The sequence below is a fragment of the Eumetopias jubatus genome, unplaced genomic scaffold (assembly GCF_037043125.1).
Source record: "Eumetopias jubatus isolate StellerSeaLion01/CBP00866 unplaced genomic scaffold, mEumJub1_p1.0 scaffold_1, whole genome shotgun sequence".
Lineage (NCBI taxonomy): Eukaryota > Metazoa > Chordata > Mammalia > Carnivora > Otariidae > Eumetopias > Eumetopias jubatus.
Window position 1 is genome coordinate 126,007,055 of NW_028274807.1, and position 22,153 is coordinate 126,029,207.

At 44.4% G+C, this 22,153-nt stretch overlaps 1 protein-coding gene across 1 annotated transcript in view; it reads right to left on the reverse strand.

Moving 5' to 3' along the window:
• TF (transferrin) overlaps positions 1-22,153 on the reverse strand; it is a 29,466-nt gene that overhangs the window by 425 nt on the left and 6,888 nt on the right. The window contains exons 3-16 of the mRNA XM_088026178.1: positions 19,920-20,028; positions 18,989-19,165; positions 18,103-18,250; positions 17,239-17,294; positions 16,512-16,693; positions 15,546-15,723; positions 14,163-14,317; positions 12,490-12,580; positions 11,857-11,895; positions 10,338-10,496; positions 6,987-7,131; positions 5,631-5,695; positions 2,457-2,641; positions 1,056-1,245 (exon numbers count right to left, since the gene is read on the reverse strand). Of these exons, the coding sequence (XP_087882304.1) occupies positions 1,056-1,245; positions 2,457-2,641; positions 5,631-5,695; positions 6,987-7,131; positions 10,338-10,496; positions 11,857-11,895; positions 12,490-12,580; positions 14,163-14,317; positions 15,546-15,723; positions 16,512-16,693; positions 17,239-17,294; positions 18,103-18,250; positions 18,989-19,165; positions 19,920-20,028 (1,879 nt within the window). The remainder of the gene's footprint in view (positions 1-1,055; positions 1,246-2,456; positions 2,642-5,630; positions 5,696-6,986; positions 7,132-10,337; positions 10,497-11,856; positions 11,896-12,489; positions 12,581-14,162; positions 14,318-15,545; positions 15,724-16,511; positions 16,694-17,238; positions 17,295-18,102; positions 18,251-18,988; positions 19,166-19,919; positions 20,029-22,153) is intronic.

Sequence of the window (22,153 nt, forward strand, 5' to 3'; positions counted from 1 at the left end):
GTAGCTGGGAGGAGTCTGGTAGGACTATCCTCTCAGATCTCCTTAGAGAGGTGAGGAACTAATAAAACAAGCACCTAGAACATGTCAGTTTCCATGCTAGGGGCTAGAGAAGGAGCAGAGAATAGCAGAGCCAAACTTTCTCCCCTTATGGAGGATGTAGCGTAGGTGAATGTAACCTACATGCTCACAGCAGTGGCTCTGGGTAAGCACGTTCCTTATATTGGAATTATGGGGCCCTGGCACAGACTTGCTGAATAAGTATTCCCCAGGGCCTGGGAATCAGTATTTTAAGGACCATGGCTCACTTATATGCACACAAAAGTTAGAGCACAATCTCCCTCCATTCACATGTTCTTCTCCCACATCTTCCAAATGACTTTAAATGATGTCCAACATAGTTATAATGCAAAGGTGTGTTTTATTGTATTGTAATGCTTAGAAAACCAGTGCTCTAGATGAGCAGTAGGTATGGCAACTTTATGGTTATAAAACTTGTCATTGTTCAAGCTCACAAGAGTAGTGCTGTGTAAAAGAACTTTCTGCAATGATGGAAATGTTCTGTTTGCTCGCCTATCTGGAGCCGCGTGTAGCTATTGAACACTTGAATTGTGGCTGGTGTGGCTAAGGAACTAAATTTTTAATTTTGATTAATTTTAATTAATTTAAATTTAAATCACCATAGGTAATTAGAGGCTACTGTATTTATTGGACGATGCAGCTCTGTATACAAAGGAGTTTACTGCAGAGCAATGGGCATGGGCACATACAACCTCTTCTTGGTCTTAGTAATAACATGGAATTTCTTCATGTCTGGACAGTTCATTACCTTAGTGCCCTGAGCCTGTGTCTGCCTTACCATCTGTCTACCCATATAAGTAGGCTTTCACACGTGCTGGGATTATGGTGTTCTCTCATCATCTCATCTTGCCCATTTTCATTGTTCATCCCAGGAGGGCCACAGCCCACTCCTCCTAATCTACCCACCACCCAGAATTGCTCCCCCTCCCTCCCCGTGTTTGCTTGGCAGCTTCCCCCGTGCTGCTCCCCCTACTCACTCGAGGTGGAGCATTGTCTCAGGTTAGCAACAGCCCTGACATAGTCTGCTCCTAAGTAAGATTCATATGTTGTGCTGTCTGGAAGTTCGGCCAAACATTTTGTGTCGTCCCTGAACAGAAGGTCCTTGGTTTTTGAGTGGAACAAACAAAACTTGCCCGAGCAGTCGTTTCCATTTCCTCCAAACAAAGGCTGTCAAATGGATGAAAAATGCATGAGGACCAGTGGCAGTGAGCAGCTGAGAATACAAGGATGGGGTTGAGAGGGATAAAAGCTGGGAACCAGCCCCAAGAAGAAAGGGAGCTGCAGAGGATGACTCAGGATGTTTCCATTTCCTTCACCTGGCATTCACCCATTTTGCCCCAGCTTCATGCTTTCTTGAGGCCCCAGCAGGCCCTCTATAGGGTCCATCCTGGTCTTACCTCCTCTGGGAAGTCCCTCCCACCCACCCAGTCACTCCTTCCCCCTTTCATTGGCTATGGCCTTGGGGACTGTTTCCAGGAAATGAGAAAACAGAAGTGTGTCCCTTCCAAGTATTACTGTCAAGAAAGATATTAAATGTGAGCCCCCCCCATGAGGGGTGGTACAGGTAGTTGTTAAATTTAATGTTTGACTGCATCTTTGATCCTATCTGGGGCAAGAGGCTTAACTCTAGGCCTTGTAGGATTATAAGTGAAATCATGATTATGAAAAGTTTAACATTCCATCTAGCACCTAAGAAATATTCATTAAATGCTAATTATTATTATCATTTACCTTAAGAGGACTCACAAAGATGTGCTATCTTAATTTAAAAAAAAAAGAAAACTAATGGCAGGCAGGAAGCTGTTGTTGAGGGGAAAGTGGTGTTTGTAGGTAGAGGACTCTTAGAATATTCAGGCAGCCTCTCCACCCCACCCCCCACCTCCCTGGCAAGGCCGGCCCTGGGTTGATTGTTCTCCCCGGAGGATAAGCTCCCTCAGGATAGGGATCCTGTGTTTCTCTGGCTGTTGGGATGGTTCTCAGTCTGACCTGTCCATAGATCAGATTCTCTAAACAAGAGAAATACATTTCACCTTTCATGACTTATATCATGGAGGACTGGCACACAGGATCACTCTCCTTCATTTTCAAAAAGGATAGAGGTGGAGAAAATGAGGGTACCACAGAGCAAGGTCAGGGGTGAGAAAGAAAGCAGATGTGTGGACCCAAAAGCAGGTGGATCACATGGGAACTAATCTCCAGTGACCCGGAGTTATAAGTAGAGCTGGGCCTAAGAAATCCAGTTCCACAATCCACTGGCCTCCCGATCCTAGTTTCCAGAAAGGAAATGCTTGAGTATGGGCTGCACTTAGCACTGAACTCCCCCAAATCATCCATACCCACCCAGGAGGAAAGAATGGGAGGCCCTGGCTGGTCCTTACCTGCAGCTTAAGTAATGTTTGCCTAACACAAGATGCCTTATCTTTCCGTGAGACCACAGCATGATTAGGGGCCTTGGCTAAGAAACAGTTCTTAGCGTCCGCCACAGGCTTCCTTTTGCCATCAGGGCACAGCAGCTGAAAGTCATTTTCCTTCAGATCCTTAGCCCAACCTTCAGTGTTCCTTCCTGGGGACAGAGAAGGTGGGTCAGTCACAGCTTACAGCTTTGGTTAAGGTGCCCTCATTGAGGGGATGTGACCAACCCACTGACTTGTGAAGGACCTGGGGCCATTGGCCAGCAGAAGTACACACACTGGGGTCACAGTGATGGGGAGAGGAAGAGACACTCACATGTCCATAGGTTAGATTCAACTCACACTCAACCAGGAATTCCTAGCAACCACTCCTTCCAAACTGCCCCACCCAACCAGGAGAAAGTGAGTTATATTCTTGGATGATGTTCAAAAACATCTTCATTTCTACTAAATTCCAAAGCATCTGGACTTATTACTCTAGCACACGAAGAATGTGACCCTCTAAGCAGGCTGATAATCTCTGTGTGATGCCATCTGGCATTAGTAAGCAAAAGAACTTAACCAGAGGCCCTTTTGCAAGCTGGACCAGTGTTCTAAATCTGACAGGCTCATACTGGTTCCCATGAAAATGTGCACATGCCTCTGTGCATACGGATGCATATCCTGTTCTTAGCTCCTAGCTTCATCATTTCCGTATTCTCTCTGAAAAAAAAGAAAATCTCACCAATTTTCAGGGTTTCAACTCCTTCCTCCTGAGGCAATTCTCAAATATGTTTTCCCAATTTTTAGTTCTCATCTAAAAGGCAGGATTGCAAATCTTTTTCTTCATTTAATTTTCATTTATTTTTTTATCTAATTGAACTACTACTATGTGACTTCACTATCACAAAATTGTATATTATATATAAAATAAAAATACCTCTTTGCCTACTCTCCCCAAATATGTAATTACAGTTTTAATAGAAAACTCCAAATTGCCTGTGTCTCTCCCACAATTAACTACACACACCTTTGCTCACCTTCTAGTATTTCTCCTTCCCTTTCTTACCAGTCCCTCCAACTCAGCTCCTTCCAAATGAAACCCACCATCATTCTCTCCAAACCAATTCTGCTCCACTTCATAATGTAAGAATTTACTCAACACTATGTTTCATGCCCTCTGTAAGCCACAGTCTTCTTGGAGGGGGAAAATAGCATACATACCAAAAATACCAATTCTGGATACAGATAATAATAACATTTTATATTTTGTAGAGCACACTTTAAATGCTGTCAGCTGAACCAGCTTGGTGAGAACATATTCATTAGGGAGAGCTGGCTGGAGGAGGCATGGTTTTAGGTGTGTAACATTTGTTACATGTACTAACCACTGTACTGACCATCAAGAGACTAATCTAGGCCTGACTGGCAGGGCATATGATAAAGTCCTCAATAAGGACAGAGGCCCTGAGAAGAGGAGTGGATTTTGAGAGAAATATGAGGAGTTTGGACTTACAGAGGTTGAGGTTGCAGTGCCAGTGAACTTTGTATATAAAAATGACCACATGGCAAATAGAGGCTCTGGGATGTTATTTAGATGGGAGGTTAGGCCTCTGCTCTACATTCCTGTCGGGGAGTAAGTCTTTTGGAGTCATTGCGGGGTAGAGAGGTGAAGCCAAGAGAGAGAAGCCCTATTCAGAGGAGTACAAAAAAAAAAAATCAAGGGATAACAAAGAACCAATCTCAGGGTAACACTCAGGTAGTAGGAAAAAGGACAGCCTTTAAAGGAAAAAGCATAAATACTAGGAGAGAAGAAAGAAAAATTAGCCAATACAGTATTCCTTCAAGTAAGTACTTAGCAGCTTCTGTGTGCCACTTCCTATAGTTACTCTTGGGATATAAGAGTAGGAAAAAGGAGCTCAAAAGAGTTTCTGTGGCCACAATTTATTACAGAATGAGATAAACTCAATAATACTAGCCACAGGGACAGAAGATTCTATTGTGGGATGGATGCCATCTGAGAAGGTTTCTTGGAGGAGTCGGTGCTGAGCTAGTTCACTCTAGATGAGTTGCTGGGAAGTGCTGAGGTTGGGTGAAAGAACATGAGAAAGGAAGTGAGGTAATATCTGCCTGGCCTGTAGCAGGTTCTCTAAGCAGTTAGTGATACAGAGGGGACAGGTGGAATGCTCATTCTTACCAACTTAAAAAAAAATTTTGTTTGGTTTTTCAGTGTCACAGCATCTGATATTCACCCACTAGTTTTAGTACCCATTGATGCTTCTTGCTTGAAACAATTATTACTATATGATTTGCCAAATGATAGTTTTTTAACTTTATAATTATTTCTACATTTATTCATGTTCTACAATAAGGAAGATCTTTCCCTTCACCTTCATTTGTTTAATCAGGATAGACTCATGTATTCCTATTTTATTCCTACTTTATTCTTACTAACATTATTATTTCTTTTAGTGCTCAAAATGTCCCAGATTTGGCAGTAGGAGGGCTTTAAAAAGGCTCCTGTATATTTTGACATATCCCAACATCTTCAGCACGATGTTCCAGGCTCACCTTATATTTTTCCTGCCCAGCCCTAGAATCATCTATTTTTTCTAAGGGGCCCTGGCTCCTTCTATCAGAGTATGGTTCTAGAAACCAAGATCTTGGTGTACTATTCCCACTGGTGTATTATTGTCTCTAAGTGTTTTCAGTGGACCTAGAATATATTTGGAATATATATATTAGGCCCAGAAATATAGGAAATAGTTAAAAAGGACCTTTTGGGGATAATTCACCAAATCTGAATATGGACTGTGAACACAGTGAGTATTAAATCCATGTTAGTATAAATTTCCCGATCTTGGTGATCACACTGTAGGTATGTAAGAGTGTCCTCATTCTTAGGAAATGTGCTCTGAAGTATTTAGGGGAAAGGCAATGTCTACACCTATGGGAAGGTTCCTGGGAGAGAATTCAGGACCACCAGAACCTCACAGTCCTCACCGTTCTGCCTACCCAGGTAAACACTTCTCTCCTCACTGAACAAACAGGTTGAGAATCAGAGCTCTGGACTTGAGGCCATAACATGTCCACAAAGGCATCCTAAGCATAAATGAGCCCAGCAACCCCAATTTGTGGGGACAGAGGAGCATGTGAATGTACCTTCAGTGTTCTGCATGACAGTCTGGTCTTTCACAAAGGCCACTTCTCCCTTCTCCACCAGACACCTGCAGAGTGCCAGACAGGGAGAAAGAAGAGAGGAGGTCAGAGACATATGTGTCATTCAGGAGGGTCAGCTTGTAGGCCCAGGGCTAACCATTTGATATCAGCAATTGTGACTCCCATTCTATCACTAATCTTACATATTACTCATGTAAGTAATAAGACAAGAAAAAACCTCCAATTGCTTTGTGGTTATACAATCTCAGTTCCCACACACTGAGTGCTAAATTCTGGCATTTCTCCAATGGAGCTACAGCATTTCCCTGGCATCAGTAGAGATATTAGAGGAGAAGTTTCCCATTAAGGTGATTCCTTACACTCTACTTTGTAAAAATTGGGAACTTGTGGACTGTGAATTGTATTTGCACAAACTCACAAGGTGGTTCTAATTGGAGAATTAGGATAACCTTTGTTTTCTCCTTCACTTACTGAGAAGCTCAGTTACAATACCACCATCATTGTGCAGTTGAGGGACTCATGAACTAACACTAGCCTGAATCAGAAAAGACAGTTAAAAAGTAGTAAGGTCAGGGTGCCTGGGTGGCTCAGTCGGTTAAGCATCTGCCTTCGGCTCAGGTCATAATCCTAGGGTCCCTGCTCAGTGGGGAGCCTGCTTCTCCCTCTCTCTGCTGCTCCCTCTGCTTGTTCTCTCTCTCTCTGTCAAATAAATAAATAAAATCTTTTTAAAAAGTAATAAGGTCATAAGGTACACAGGTGTCTTTATAAAAGTAATAAACATCCCATGAAATAGAATTGCAGTTGGGAATGTAGAAATCATGTTCTTTACTTTTGTATATTTCCAGGTAAGTATGGCTGGCTCTAGGTTCCCCAGAGGTGCATGGAAGAGCATGAACCAGACCCCTGACTCCTGTATTCAACTATGGCAGGGTTTCCTCACCTTGGCAATAGTAACATTTTGAGCCAGGCAATTCTTTATTGTAGGGTGCTGTCCTATGCATGTAAGATGTCTAGCAGCCTCTACCAATTAGATACCAGTAGCACCCAACCCCATTTGATAATCAAAAACAACTCCAGACACTGCCAAACTTCCTCCTGAGGGGGAAATCACCCCCTTTTGAGAACTTCTAATCTGCACTGTACTGCCAGTCTGGAGAGAGTGTCTTGCAGGGGCTTGGATGCTCCTTCACACAGGGTTCTACAGAGAGTTGCTAACTGTGGCACCCTAACACATGTAAGACTAACAGGCCAGGAACGTAAGAATCTCACCTTAGTTCCCAAAAAGAAATCTTGTCAGGACTGGGTTTATTATATTTGGGTCAGGGTTAAAAGACTCACCTGAAAGCCCCTGTGTAGCCATAGTATCTCTCATGGTTATTGGGAACACACTCCTTTCCTGGAACTTTTTCCGAGCCAATACACAGAGCACAAAGACTGGAGTTTTGCAGAGACCCAGGGGCACAGCCTTCGCTGAAAAATTTATCTGTACGGAAGGACCAGAGGAAGTCAGCTCCTCCTAAGTGAGTCAAAATGAGTAGCCTTCATCTAACACATAACAGGTGCGTATGGCCCAGGATAGGTGGAATATATTCAGTGACCTGCCACCAACTCAGGACCTGCCAGCCTGTAGGCTTTAAAAAGAAACTTAATTGAGGCTGGGAATAGAAGTTAGTAGACCATTACAATTCAGGTAGAAAGCATTCCATGGACACGCTATAGTGTCACCATTTATCTAAAGAGAGAAGAGAGGGAAATTACATAAAAATTGACATAAAAAGGATAAAAGTGGAGGTCTCACTCCTCAAGCTTGTGCTACCTATTTCCAGAAGTTTCCTTCCCTTGCTATTTTTCAGAAGAGACTTTAATAGAACTTAAGACTCCGAACCCACTTAAGGGCTAGGGGATTTAACTCACAGCTCAGCTGTTCTCCCATGGCTGTGAAATTGCCAGGAGGCTCAGAAAAGCAGAGGTAGTGCCCTTGCTGGTAAGGAGCCAGAGCTTTCTGGATATCTCCCCAGCCACATTTTGCTTCCTCTCGTGTCAGAGAATACCCCAGTGCAGAAATGTGGTCTCATTTCCAAGTCCCCACACAGGTCTTGTCTGGTTCCTAACTGTCTTTAGAGACTTCTCTTTTTATTTTAATTTAATTTTTATTTTTTTTAAAGATTTTATTTATTTATTTGACAGCGAGAGAGGGAACACAAGCAGGGGGAGTGAGAGAGGGAGAAGCAGGCTTCCTGCTGAGCAGGGAGCCTGATGCGGGGCTCGATGCCAGGACCCTGGGGTCATGACCTGAGCTGAAGGCAGCCGCCTAACAACTGAGCCACCCAGGTGTCCCTAGAGACTTCTCCTTTTAAAGCAGTTGCACATATTTGGAGGTGGCAAGGAGAAAGCTCATGTAAATAACCATTAGAAAACATTTGTCTGGGGCGCTTGGGTGGCTCAGTCAGTTGAGCGTCTGTCTTCAGCTCAGGTCATGATCCCGGAGTCCTGGGATCAAGTCCCACATCAGGCTTCCTGTTCATTGGGGAGTCGGCTTCTCCCTCTACTCCTCCCCCCACTCATGTGCTCTCTTTCTCTTTTGCTTGCTCACTCTCTCTCTCTCAAATAAATAAATAAAATCTTTAATAAAAAAAAAAGAAAGGAAACATTTGTCTGTGGTTAACTGACACATAGAGTTTTCATACCTGAAGATATTCAGAGGACACAGAAAATAAACTGATGCCCATCCCTTTAAAGGGGCCTAGGAGCTGGGCAGTACTTCAGTGAGCCTGCCAAGACCTTAAAGAGATCCCAGGATCCCACATGCTCACGTTACCTAGAAAGCCTGTGGGAGGGATTGTCCACCCAACAGCCATTTGGAACCCCTTGTTCCTTAGTAACAAAGTCTTAGTTGTTTTAATCTTTTAATTTTTTCTCCATTACTTTTTATTTAGATACAACTGACATATAACATTATATTAGTTTCAGGTGTTCAACATGATTTGATGTTGCAATATATTGCAAAATGGTCCCCACAATAAGTCTAGTTAACATCCATCACCATACATCATTACAAAGTTTTTTCTTTTTTTTAAGATTTTTTTAAAAATTTATTTATTTGACAGAGAGAGACACAGCGAGAGAGGGAACACAAGCAGGGGAAGTGGGAGAGAGAGAAGCAGGCTCCGTACTGAGCAGGGAGCCCAATGCGGCACTCAATCCCAGGATCCTGGGATCATGACCTGAGCTGAAGGCAGATGCTTAACGACTGAGCCACCCAGGCGCCCCTAAAATTTTTTTCTTATGATGAGAACTTTTAAGATCTACTTTCTTGGGGTGCCTGGGTGGCTCAGATGGTTAAGTGTCTGCTTTCGGCTCAGGTCATGATCCCAGGGTCCTGGGATCAAGCCCCATATTGGGCTCCTGGCTCAGCGGGGAGCATGCTTCTGCCTCTCCCCCCGCTCATGCTCTCTCTCTCTCTCTCTCTGTATCTGTGTCTCAAATGAATAAATAAAATCTTTAAAAAAAAAAAAGATCTACTTTCTTAGCAACTTTGAAATATGCAGTACAGTATTATTAACTATAGTCTCCATGCTGTGCATTACATCCCCAGGACTTATTTAGTTTATAACTGGAAGTTTGTACCTTTTGCCCCTTCACCTATTTTGCCCATTTCCCCACCCCCCCACCTCTGGCAACTGTCAGTCTGTTCTCTGTGTCTTTGAGCTTGGGTTTTTTTGGATTCTACATGGAAGTGAGATTATACAATATTTGTCTTTCTCTGCCTGATATATTTCACTTAGCATAATAACCTCAAGGTCCATCCATGTTGTCACAAATGGCAAGATTTCTTCCCTTTTTATGGCTGAATAAAAGTCTATTTTGCATTCTTTATGCATTCTATATATATATAGTTAATTCTGTATTTTCTTTATACATTCATCCATCAGTGGACACTCAGGCTGTTTCCATATCTTGGCTATAGTAAAAATACTGCTGCAATGAACATGGGGATGCATATATCTTTTTCAGTTAGTGCTTTCATTTCCTTTGGCTAAATACCCAGAAGTGAAATTGCTGAATCATATGGTCATTCTATTTTTAATTTTTGAACAAAGATCTAGCTTTATTTGGGACGGAGACATGCCCAAATAAAAGATGACATTCCTGAACCTCTTTGACAACCCAAGTGTGACTATGTGCCTGAGTTTTGAGCAATGAAAAGTTACTTGAAGCAACTGATTTAGATGTCCTGGATAGCTTCTTTAATAAAATCACCGTAGATGACATATACTTGAATAAAATGACCACAGATGACATGATCCAGGCTGCCTGGATTATGGATGTGATGGCAACCATGGTTGACCTTGAAGACAGAAGGCCCATGCTCAGAATAGTGGAGCAGAAAGAGAGAAGGAGCCTGGGCTTCTAATGACCATATCAGGAATAGACTGCTCACCTGGTTCTTTTCATGGGAGATGGAAGTAAACATATATTTACTGAAGCCATTTATGGAGCCAAAAAGAACCATTCTGACTCAGCTTCTCAACCCCAGCATCTCTTTTAGTTATCTCTTTGAGGTTCACTTTAACCAAATTTTAGGACTGTAGAACCAGGGCCATAGCATTTTCTACCATACTACTCTTTTCCCAGAACACCTCTTTCCAGCCTGGTCCTGATCACGGCACCCTCCCAGGATTCACTTACCAAATTCACAGTGGTTGATCCTGCTGTAGAGCAGGCCCATGGGGATGTTCCAGCCTGCGGTTCTATCTACTGCGGTATGGCATGACTTCCTGCCTTGCAGATTGTTCCAGGTGAGGGTTTCATCTGCTGATGCCCTAACTACGGCCACAGCTTTATACCCTACAAGAAAGACACCAAAAAAGAAAGTATTAACACCCCTGGGCCCTCCAGAGTATGAGTCTACAATCAAAGCCTGCCATCTCCCTATGAAAGCAAAATTACCCTGAATCATTCCTTCTGTCTTTGAAAGGGTCTTCCCAAAAACTGACTGAGTCACTCTGTCAGATGGAGATTATTCTGAACATTTAAAATAGTAAGAAAACATCATCATCAGAGCAATGTCTGGTGTATAATCCTTCCCTAAATGCCTAAAACTACAAAAGTTATAAACCAGCAACTCACCCTCCACTGTGGAATATCAGAGAAATGGATACTGAGGAGCAGGGGGTGACTCCCAAAATTTTATACAGTAACAATTAGGAAAGAGTTGTAAATGACCAATAAATTACAGGGAATCTTCTGGCCATGTATTTTGGGATATGGAGAATACAGGTTTGCACCAAAATAAGTATGTGAAGTAGAAATTCAAAATCCAGACAGCTGCCATCTTTAGCAGAAAAATGCATGCTACTTCTTAAAACTACAAATAGATCAACCCATGATTTCAGCTTTTTAAATTAGTTAATTTAGTCAACTATTTACAGCAGAAAACAGAGAAGCCTTATCATCCATGGAGCAAGAACAAGTCTTTCTATTTTCAGCTAAAGAGCCTGGGTCCTAGAATGAGGAGGAGAGGCTGAGAGGTTGTAATAGGGGAAGTCACAAGGACAGACTTCCACACTAATGGCTGGAAAATGACCAGACAGGTCTTAGCACTGGGGCTCTGAAACCCCGTGATCACCTTGGCAAGATTTCCTATCTCGTTCCTGTCCCATCTTTTCAGATCCACCCCCCCACCAGAGCACTAGCTGAGAGCCAGATTGGCCTGGGTTCTTGGGCCCAGCCTGGGCTGGGAGGCTGGGTAATTTCATGCTCCTAGACATCTGCCTATGTGAGCCTCTTTGCTCAGCCCTGCCAGGCACATATAAGCAAGACTCCTTGGCTGGTGTAACTCTCATCTAAAACTGTGCAGGCCTTATGTAATGTGAAGCAGTTGGGAGTGATGAGGAGGGTGTGAACTTGCTTGCTGGGTATAGGAAGCCTGACAACTTGTAACCTCTGTGAGCTGTTGGTCCTCTTAGGCATCCTTAAGGGATGACGGTACCCACTTACAGGATTAAATGAGAAACCCTATGTGCAAGTCATGGCAAGTATAAAAGATTAACCATATTATCAATTATCATCCTTCTATGGTTCTTTTGCATTCTGAAAATTGGTCTCTTCCATTGCCTTACCTACTTTTGATTTGAATTTAAACATACCTTACCCTTTCCCAAAAGCAATAAGAATTAAACTCATGAGGTTACCAATCACAACTCACCTTCCTCTGCTGTGCTGCTACAATTAGAGCCTGGAGTTTCTGGAGGAGAAAATGAAGAAGTCATTAAACATGTATTCATTGGAAGTCATGCCATTCCCATGTGCAGCTCAGAATAAAAAGAACCAGGAAGACAATCTACATTTCACCAATTCCCAAACAGTCCAGGCTGTCTGGATTATACAAATTCACTTTTGCTCACTGGCCTCTGGAATTTAGCTCAAAAGTGTGAATTTCAAGTTTCCTGCTCTGTTTGACCTGTGGCCACAGTGGTCCCTGCCAACTATACTTGAATCCCTGCACCAGGGCACCAGAAGTGTGAGTTTGGGAAGCAAGAAGACCTGCCAGGAATCCCAGCTGAGAATCCCAGCTGTCCTCTGCAGAGAGGTCACTTTTAGCTGGAACTTCCCAGTGCAAAGCCTCCAATCAACCTGGTGGAAGGTATGGTAGAAGATTCTATCCTTCAAGGTGACTGTGGGGATTAGAGATGAGGGAGCCCAGAACCTAGGAAGTAGGAGGTGCTCAGTAAACAAGAGCTTTCTGGCCAATGTGGTGTAAATCAGGCTATGATTTTCCCATCTCCTCTCTCCCTGGCCCAGAGGAAATAAAGCACAGAGAGGCACCCCCTCCACTTACGGTAGTTCTCTGCCAGGACAGGCACCAGACCGCACTGGCCCGCTATGTAGATGAAGCCTCCATCCAAGCTCATGGCATCAGCCTCTCCTTTCTGCAAAGACACAGCACATTACAGCAGGTGAAAAGAGGCCATCTCCTGTCCTGCCTGCTCTTCCAGCCATTTCCTTGAGGCAGCCTTCCCAGCACAGGCCACAGAGGCCCCAGGAGATGGCAGGTGCTGTACCAGAGCCCCAAGGATCTATCAGTCAGGAACACCCAGCAGAGAAAATAAAATGTGCTCTCATTTTCACCCAACCATGATGAATTAAGGATTAATTTCGGGTTCCTTGCTTAGTTTCTTTAGGAGCATAGACCCACAGTTAATCCTCCTGTCCTCTCATAGGATACACTGTCCCAGAGACATTTCTACAACAACTTTCTGACACCAGGAGTGCTTATTTGTAAGACAGATGAGTGGAGTCAGGGACATGAGGCTATGTCTGTGGCATAGAGCGCCTCCTGATGGGGCTCTAGCCCTGAATCATGGCCATGTGGCTGAGTGCTATTTCAGTGCTTGGTGTAGACAAAGTGTTAATGAATGAGTAAAATATTCTTGAATGACCTATTTCTCAGGTTTAGAAGCCCTGAATTATAGAGATGCTTAAATTCCACAAGATTGCCAAGCTTTCCATTGGGCCTAGAAATCTACTTTCTAGGAATACACCCTAAAGGAGTAATCAAATATGTGGGAAACTATTTGGATAAAAAGTACAAGTGCAAGTGTGATTCATCCAATGTAAAACATGCAAGTATAATTCATAACAGCAAAAAAGACAGAAACAGACTAAATGATGTTATAGATAATATGGACAAATGGCTAAATAGATTGCATCACATCCACACTACAAAATAGATTACAACATTAAAAGATCATGTTTTCCAAGTGCCTGGGTAGCTCAGTTGGTTAAGTGTCTGCCTTCTGTTCAGGTCATGATCCCAGGGTCCTGGGATCAAGTCCTGCCTCAGGCTCCCTGTTGAGCTGGGAGTCTGCTTCTCCCTCCCCATCTCCCTCTGCCCCTTCCCCCACTTGTGCTCGCTCTCTCACTCGCTCTCTCTCAAATAAAAAAAAATAAAAAAATAAAAGATCATGTTTTCGAAAAATGATTTGGGACATAGGAAAAGCTAACTAGATATGTGAAAAAAAGTATAGTAAATTGTGTATATGATATGATCCCATTTAACAGGATTTTCTCTACGTAGAAGATTACAAGTACTTCTCATTTTCTTTTTTATATCATTCAGGATTTTCAAAACTCTAAAAGCAAACATGGAATGCTCTTGTGATCAACAAAGCTAAACTTCTACCTGCTTACACAATCAGCACAGCCCTGTCACACCTATGCCACACCCTGGGTCCCAGGCATACCCACACCATGGTCCAGCCTCCTGTAAGCAGACACAGCTCAGAGTGCCCTCCACCATGTGCTAATACTGCGAGGAAACAGAGCCCCAAGGAGCCCTTCGGATCCATAAGTTCAAAAGTACTGAAGCTCCTGTGGGGCTGGGCTCCCACATGAGGGCAAGGTTCCTTGGGAACAGGTTCTTATATCAGCCCTAAGAACATTCACTCAGCCATAGGGACAGGCCGGCAGCAGTGGCAGAAATGCTGCCCTACGGGGGCAGGAGTGACATACCGCGATCTTGGCGATACAGTCTTCAGTGGACTCTGCTGTTTCACACTCTATTTCCCCTCCACTGTTTACACTCCACTCATCACACTTGACCCTCTCGTGGTGACCTATTGCACACCATTTCACCTTCTTGCATTCATTCCTTGGGGTATCCGGGCCTAGGGCATAAGAAAGACAGCCAGATTTCAGTTGAGGCCCCAGAAGTTCCTGCTGGTTATGAATGCTACTAATTGTCTTTATGAAAATGCTGGGATTTGCCAGTAATATACAAACAGGTCCCGTTCCAGGAATTCATCATCTTAGAAAACAAAGGCAGTAACAATCTCTTTGTTGGCTTCTTAGCATTTAGGTATGGCTTAAAATAATCTCTTCCAAGAAGCCAACTTTCCTCCCAAACCCTCAATCACTTCAGGCTGTTTTTGGTTCTGTTTTGTTTTTTTTTCCTTCTTCTTTTTGAAATAGCACTTAACCACCTGAGTTGTTCTTATTTATTTGCGCATTGTTTTTTGTCTGTTCCCTGCAGGAGAACATAAGCTCAGCCCAGGCAAGGGCTGTGCCTATCTTACTCTCCACAGCACCCTCATTGTTCAAAGGCTTATGGTCAGTGCAGTTAATGTCTGCTGAGTAAATGGACATCTATTTGACTGTTGGGCTCAGTTCAAGTCACTTCCTCAAGGAAGGCTTACTGCAGCTCCAGGAGCTATTTTTCTTTGTTTTCATGGTCTCATCAGACCATGATATTTTGTTCTGTTGAGTTTGTTTTCCCTTATTCTGAGCAAATCTCTCATTTTTAATCAATCATTCAGTGGAGTGACTATTCATTGGACATTTGTCTTCTCCACTGGTGAGAAAGTTCCATGACAGCAGAATCTAATATACATTTGTCTCACCATTGCACGCCCAGCACCTAGCACAGTTGTCTGTTGAATGAATGAATAATCAAGCAAACATTCAATGACCCAAGGAAATTCAGGAGCAGGATCAACCTGTCCAGGGCTCCAGCTTCACTATGGCACATGCTGATCATAATACTGGCTGCAGATGTACAAGTCTGTAGCAATTTTATTCTATTTCACTTACTTTGTGACAGGCTATTTGGCTTCACAAAGTGGGTAGGGTAGCCCTGATTTACACAAGGGAAATAATGCTAGTATCAATCCAAGTCATTTTAAGCATGAATTTCCTTTCATGCCTTTTGGTGATGTCCAGGCCCATCTCATGATGACTGACACCATTTAGCATCAGTCTAACACTGGGCAGGAAGGCAGGGTGAATAAAGAAATGTCAGGGTGGGCTTTTAGTACCTGGAAAGAGTCTATTGCTGGTCCTTGCCCCAAACAGGTTTCCAGGCTCCAAAAGGTTACATGATCCTTCCCCAGTACTTACGCACATCTTCCCTTAGATTCCGAAGAGCAGTGACATAATCATATCCCAGGTACAGCCACGTGTCCATTTTAGGGGGAATCCTCAAAAACCCTTCGGCAGAGTCCTTAAACAGCAGGTCCTTCCCCAAAGGAGAGCTGAAGAGCTGGAAGACTTTAGATTTGTCTTTGCCATAATGTTCCTGTGTGTAGTAAAACACAATAGTAATTGGCTACAGCAGCAAGGAAGGCCGCAAAAGGGGACTGAGGAAAAACAAAACCCCCAGAAAATGAAATTAAAACCATGAAATTTTCAAGATTCCAGGAGAGAGGGCAGTCAAACCTGCTCTTTCCCACCCGGCACCATCCCCACTCCCAGCCTTTTTGCAGTCATGCAACAACCTATTTCACAGGATATGTTTCCGTGCCTGTCCCCCTGGTTGCATTGACAGCTCACTGAGCCTAAGAAATGCACTCTCCTTCAGAAGCTGACACTGTGTGGTTACCATTAAAACCCTTGATAGGCAGACGGGAGGGCTAGACGAGAGGTTGGCTCAGTGCTGGCATTCTGCATGCTCTAGGCTCTAAGTAAAGCTGGCCATGTGTGTGGCTTCCTTGCAGTCAGCCTGAGGGACATTAGGAAAGAGATCATTTCCTTCTGCAGAGGTGACGGAAGGCCTTATGGGGGAGGGAGTATTTGCCCTTGGCCTAGAAGTCCTGGTTTAGATGGAAAGAAATAGAATTAAGCAGTAAGGAGCATCTTCATGTCACTAGGCCAAAATGTAAGGGTCTGACGGGCAATAATGCAGGACTAGGTTCTGTGCAACTCTGAGTCCCTGCTGGGCACTTTTAGACAAGTGGATGAATGTGGCGCAGTTCCCACTATGTCCTAAAAACAAGGTATTCCATAGTGGCAAGAAGGGAATGTAGGAAAATGCCTTAAATCCAAGCAGAGAGCACTAAGCAGGAGGGAGAACAGTGAATCCAGTACCTGGGCCTGGTTGAGAAGCTCCCAGATCAAGTCTTCCTTGCCCCCCACACTTCGGGCCACAACAGCATGGGAAGGGACACGGGCCAGGTGGCAGTCCCTATATTTATCTACAGACATGCTCTGCATGTTGTCTGGGCAGAGCAGCTTGTATTGGTCCAAGGCAGCTTTGTTTGGCAGGTTCTCTGGGGGGGAAGAAAACCTGGATGAGCCAACTGCAGACAGGACAGCGTCATGAACTATAGTCCGTCTCCCCATCCCTTGCAATCCCAATGAATCATAGCATGTGAGAGCTGAGATACCTAGAGCAAACACTGAGGGCCAGAGCACATAAGGGAACTGACTTGCTCAAGATCCCACAACAAGTTACAGGCAAGAAAGCTTCTGATGCCTAGTACAGGGGTGACTGCCCCATACCCCACAATAGGTCTCATCTCAGCAGACCAACTTCAGGCCAAGTTCAGCCAGACATGCCCCCAATCCCTTGCTGTGGCAACATTGGCCAGGAAGAAGGATCCCCATGTCCAGGCGGTTGAATGATGGAAAGAGGCCCAGGAGTCCAGGTGAGGACCCCATAGGCACACAACTCTGCACAAGTAGAAACCCAAGCAATGATAAAGGAGGAATACAGTATGCTCATATCTGACTACTGTCCATGAAAAGGGGTACAGGGAAAAAAAAAAGAAAACCCACTGCCTGGAGGGAATGTGTAGATTCTCCTGTCACTTACCGAACACTGTTGTATGCTTGACAAAGGCCACTTCCCCAGCATCATCCATCAGACACCTGTGGGAAAGAAATACATTAGGAGGATCCCAGCAGGGAAGACCCTTCACTTCAAGCTTGAGGGTCTGTCTGATCACACCACGCAGCCCTGGGACAAGGGCAGAGACTGGTGGAGGCCTCTATGCCGACCCACAGCTGAAGAAGCACTATGGGGCACTGATATACCACTAAGATGGTGGGGGGTGGGGGTTGAGCTCATGGGAACTAGAAATCCCTTATAATGTGCCCCAAAGTAGCAAAAAAAATCACTGAAGATATTTTAATACAGAAAAGAGTTTTCAAGTTTCTGAAATGGAAGATAAAGAGATTAGTCTCCTTACAGAGGAAATGTCCCTTGGCTGGCTATCAAACTTTAGGATATAACCAAGGTAAAAGAGGGAGTGAAAAATCAGCCACATGAGCTGTCTGCACAGGGACAATGAGGGAAGGCAGGAGAGAGGCCAGTGCATTGAACAGAAGACATTGCTACAATAGAAAGCAGAGGGTCAGTCACTGAAGAATGGTCCAGACACTAAGGATGTGCCTGTTCCCTTAGGCTCTGCCCAGTCCAGCGAAAGAACACACTGGGCAAGTTCAAGGGCTCTGGAGACATAGAAAAGATCTCCAGGAGAGGGGCTTCCTTGTCAAATGTCACAAGAAAGGCATATGCACTGTCTTGGCCTACAGCTGGATCACTGAGTCACTGTGAGGGGATTAGGCCTCCTGGACTCCTCTGTAGGCTGGGTTCTGCTATGGGCCAGGTAGGGTCTCCCGGCCTGAGGACATTGGACACTTTGGCCACCATGGAACAGCAGCTGGTCTCACTCACTTGAAGGCACCCGAGTAGCCGAAGTATGGTTCATGGTTAGAGCAGGCACACTTGTCCATCCCTTTCCCCACACACAGTTGACACAGATTGGGGAAGGTTGTCCGATCTGCACAGGGAACACAGCTGCCCGCGAAGAAACTGGACGCTGCTGCTCAACATAAGACATGTAGCACAGGTCATGAGCCACCCTGGCTACAAGCAATTACAGCTCCCAGCTCCCAGTCTAGACTCCTTAGGGAACAGAGAGTGACTAAAGCAAAACCAGCACACCCAGTCTCAGCACATCCTTATGTGTGTTCACTGATCAAGATCAAGGTTTTCCAAAAAGGGACAAGTTAACCTTTGTCCTCTCATCCCCCTCCCCAAGAACCAGGCCTGTGCCTGCCATTGACCTAGGCCTGTCTCAGGTTGCTGTCAGACTGGAACAGCTCAGAGAGAGGTCTCCTCTGGGAGTCATATCTGAGAGATGGGAGACCCACATAGAGAGGTACAGGCCAAGTTCATGGGCAGCAGATAGCCACCAGAAAAGCTCCAGCAGAATGGGAAACACATCAGCCACAGACCGGAAAGAACCCCAGGAAAGTGATCAGTAGGGCCCAGCAAACTTGGCCCTGACTGAAGCCTTCTGTTGGGCTTGATGGCCTTCCCCCCCAACCCCAACGCCTCAGGATAGCCTTTGGGTGGGTGTTAGGAGCTCAGAGAAGAAAAAACTCAGCTGACACCTCCCAAGGGCTGCTGGTGTGGCAGAACTGACCAGTTTAAAGCCGGTGTACCCCCTACCTCCACCCCCCAGACTCATCACACATGATCACCTGATCATGTCTGAGTGACCCCAGTGTGGCCTGTGTAGGCCTGCCTGATAGCACTCACCCTCTTGCCTACTTACCCCTCTGAAGAGATTCACGTGGCTCAGGCAGCTTCCAATAAAGTAAGCCCATGGGGATGTTCCACCCAGCAGACCTGCCAAGGCCCGTGTGGCAGGACTTCTTGCCTTTGAGCTCATTCAGTGTGAAGTCACTGCTCTTCTTCACCACAGCCACAGCATAATACTGGGTTTTTTTATCTGTCAAGAGACAGTGTGAATGAAAGACCCTCAACCTGGGCCACAGGGAAACTGCTCATCACTACTAGACTCCTGAGTAGAGAAAGGGAATCCACAGGGCACATATATTTTGGGTCAGGTCACAAAGAGAGAGATCAGGAAAACCTGCCTAGACTAGCAGGGGGAAGAAAGGACTGCAGAGAGAACATTTGTAATAATAGTCCAAGCAAACGCAGGCCTACCATGGCCCTGCAGGGTGTCTGCCTACACCTACCAACTCAAGCCCACCAAGAAATTGGAGTTGTAACACAGAGACCACATTCATTCTAAGTATTTCCTGTTCATTGACACAGGCCCAGGGACAGTTGGTTGCTCTCAGAGGAAATGCAAGGCTGCTGGGGCTCCAAGTATGTACTCTAGTGTGGTCTCTCCCCTGTATGTGGCGCCTATGGTTCTTGGAGGGCTCCTCTATGTAGCTCTAAACCCTAGTGGTTCAGGTCAGGTTGCACACAGTCTTCTCTGTTTCTCCAGGGAGCACATTTCCTAGCCCAGAAGGTCAGTGTCAGGAGCCCCAGTCCTCAACCATCCCAAAGCCCCAGAGGCCTTGACTTGTGCCTATGGCAGCTGATAGGTCCTCTCATTCCCCACTGACACCCAATAGGGAATGCCCATCAGTATTTAATCTCCATTACCTGCCTGGACAAGACAAACTCAGCATTTACCAGGAGAAAACAAGAGCCACAAACTCTTTCCTGGGTCCCCAGGAAGAACTTACCATCTTCTGTCCCATAGAACTCTGCCACTACAGGCTTTAGGTTGTAGGGACTCAGGCCAGCCTCAAACACCAAGCCTGCATCCAGTGTCACAGCATCTGCTTCATTTGACTGAAATGAAACAGACCAGACCCTGATGAAGTCCTTACTTCTGAGGAAGGTCCACCTATACCCAGGCAAGTGAAGGTGACTGGCAGATCTTCTTGGACCTGGGGCCAAAAGAACCCTCACCTTGGCCAAACTACATACCACACCAAGAGCTTCAGTTGACTCCACCTCCCTGGTGAGGGGACTTGGCCACCATATTCCTATTCCTCCCACATAGAAAAAGGAATGAATTATGTTTCTCTTTCCCCTGGTGAAGAGTCTGGTTCTTGGCTCAGAAACCTTTCAAGATCAACATGAATTAGAGAAGCTTTACGTGGCAGACCTCATGGGGGAAAGTTGCCCTCCCAACCCTGGACTGGGTACACTACCCAAGCACAACAGACATTGAAGGAAGTTGCAACCATGCTCTTACACATATTTATATTGAGAATCCAGTTGCTTTCATTTGGTGACCTCTTCATCTTGGGCCTTCTGCTGAGGTCTTCTCCAGGCACTTTGTGAAGCACTCCTTATGGGGGAGGGGAATCTTAAAGACACTTGTCTCCACTCTGATTCAGTACTTGGTACTTTTCCTTCCTGTCCTGGGACCCCATAACTACAAGAGTCTTGTTCAAGGATTTGGTACTTTCTTTGGGCTTTACCTCTCTTATACTATGAACTAAGGGTTAGATGCTGATTATTATTTCCATTATGGCTCACTGTTTGTTTAACGGACTACTCAGATATGTCACAGGTCACCACTGTTCAGCTCAGCTCCATTTTACAGATGAAAAAACACAGGCATGGAAAGTTTGTCACTTCTCCAGGCTACATAGCTAACAAGTCATGGAGCTGGATTTAAAATCAGGTCGTCTGGGTTCATTTCTTCCATTACGGTTACTTGCTGGTTATTTAGTTAGTTAATCTTGGGGCAACTTTTAAGGGTTGGGATTGTTTTTGTTGTTTTATTGTAATATACATAAGATAAAATTTACTGTTTAACCTTTTTTTAAGTGTACATTTCAGTGCCATTAGATACATTCACATTGGTGAAGGACAGCTCTATTCCACAACTAAACACCAAGAAACAATCTTTGTGGCCTCCTTGGTATCAAAAAAGGTAAGTATAACCTCTGGCCTCTCCCCACCCACCCCACACACCACAGAACAAAAATAAATAAGCAAACAAACAAATTTTCCCAGAGCAATGAGATTGGGGCTTTGTGGCCAAGACACCAAGATGCTGATCAGGAATCACTGGAGCCTCAGAGGAAAAGGAACCAAGGAGCCAAGGCCTAACTCATGGGATCCACTAGAGCAGCAGGGATTCCAAGGGGAACTTGAACCAGCAAGGAGGAGGAGGATTAAAATCAAGTATGGCCTCCCAGATGCAGATAAACACACTCAGAAGAATATAAGCCACAATGCACAAGCATCAACAGGAACAACAGACTTGGGTCCTCAAAGGAGGTTGAAGCTGTCTGATGCAAAGTTGAGAAGAGCTGCCTATGAGGTATTTACTTTTCTATACAAATTGAAGGCTGCAATCAGAGATAAAGCATAGAAAAGGAAATTATCAGAAATAAGAAGAAAAATTATTTGAACTGGTGCTTCTAGAAACAAAAAATATAACTATTGAAATAAAAAAGTGATGAATGGGCAATAAGTTGATTAGACATGTTTAAAGTAAGAATTAGTGAACTGGAAGCTGTATCTGAAAAATGTATCCCGGATGCTGCCAAAAAGAGGTATAGATGGTGGAAATTGTGAAAGAAGGATTAAAAAGTTAAAGAAGACCTAATATGTGTTATCTTGGAATCCTAGAATTAAAAAAAAAAATGGAGCAACTGAAAAAAAGCCAGTATTTAAAGAGATAATGGCTGCAAAATTTTTAGAATTGATGAAAAGCACAATTCCACAGACCTGATATACCCTAAGCAGGATAGGTACCAAGATTTTCACAACAGCAAATATCAGTGAATCTATAGAATGTCACAGACCAAGGAAATGAAACCGCAAAATTATTCAGAGATGATTGAAGGAATAATAGGATAATACCAGACTTCTCCACAACTACAATGGAAGTCAGGAGACAGTGGAATAATATTTTAAAACAGGGTAAAAATGTCAAACTAGAATTATACATTCA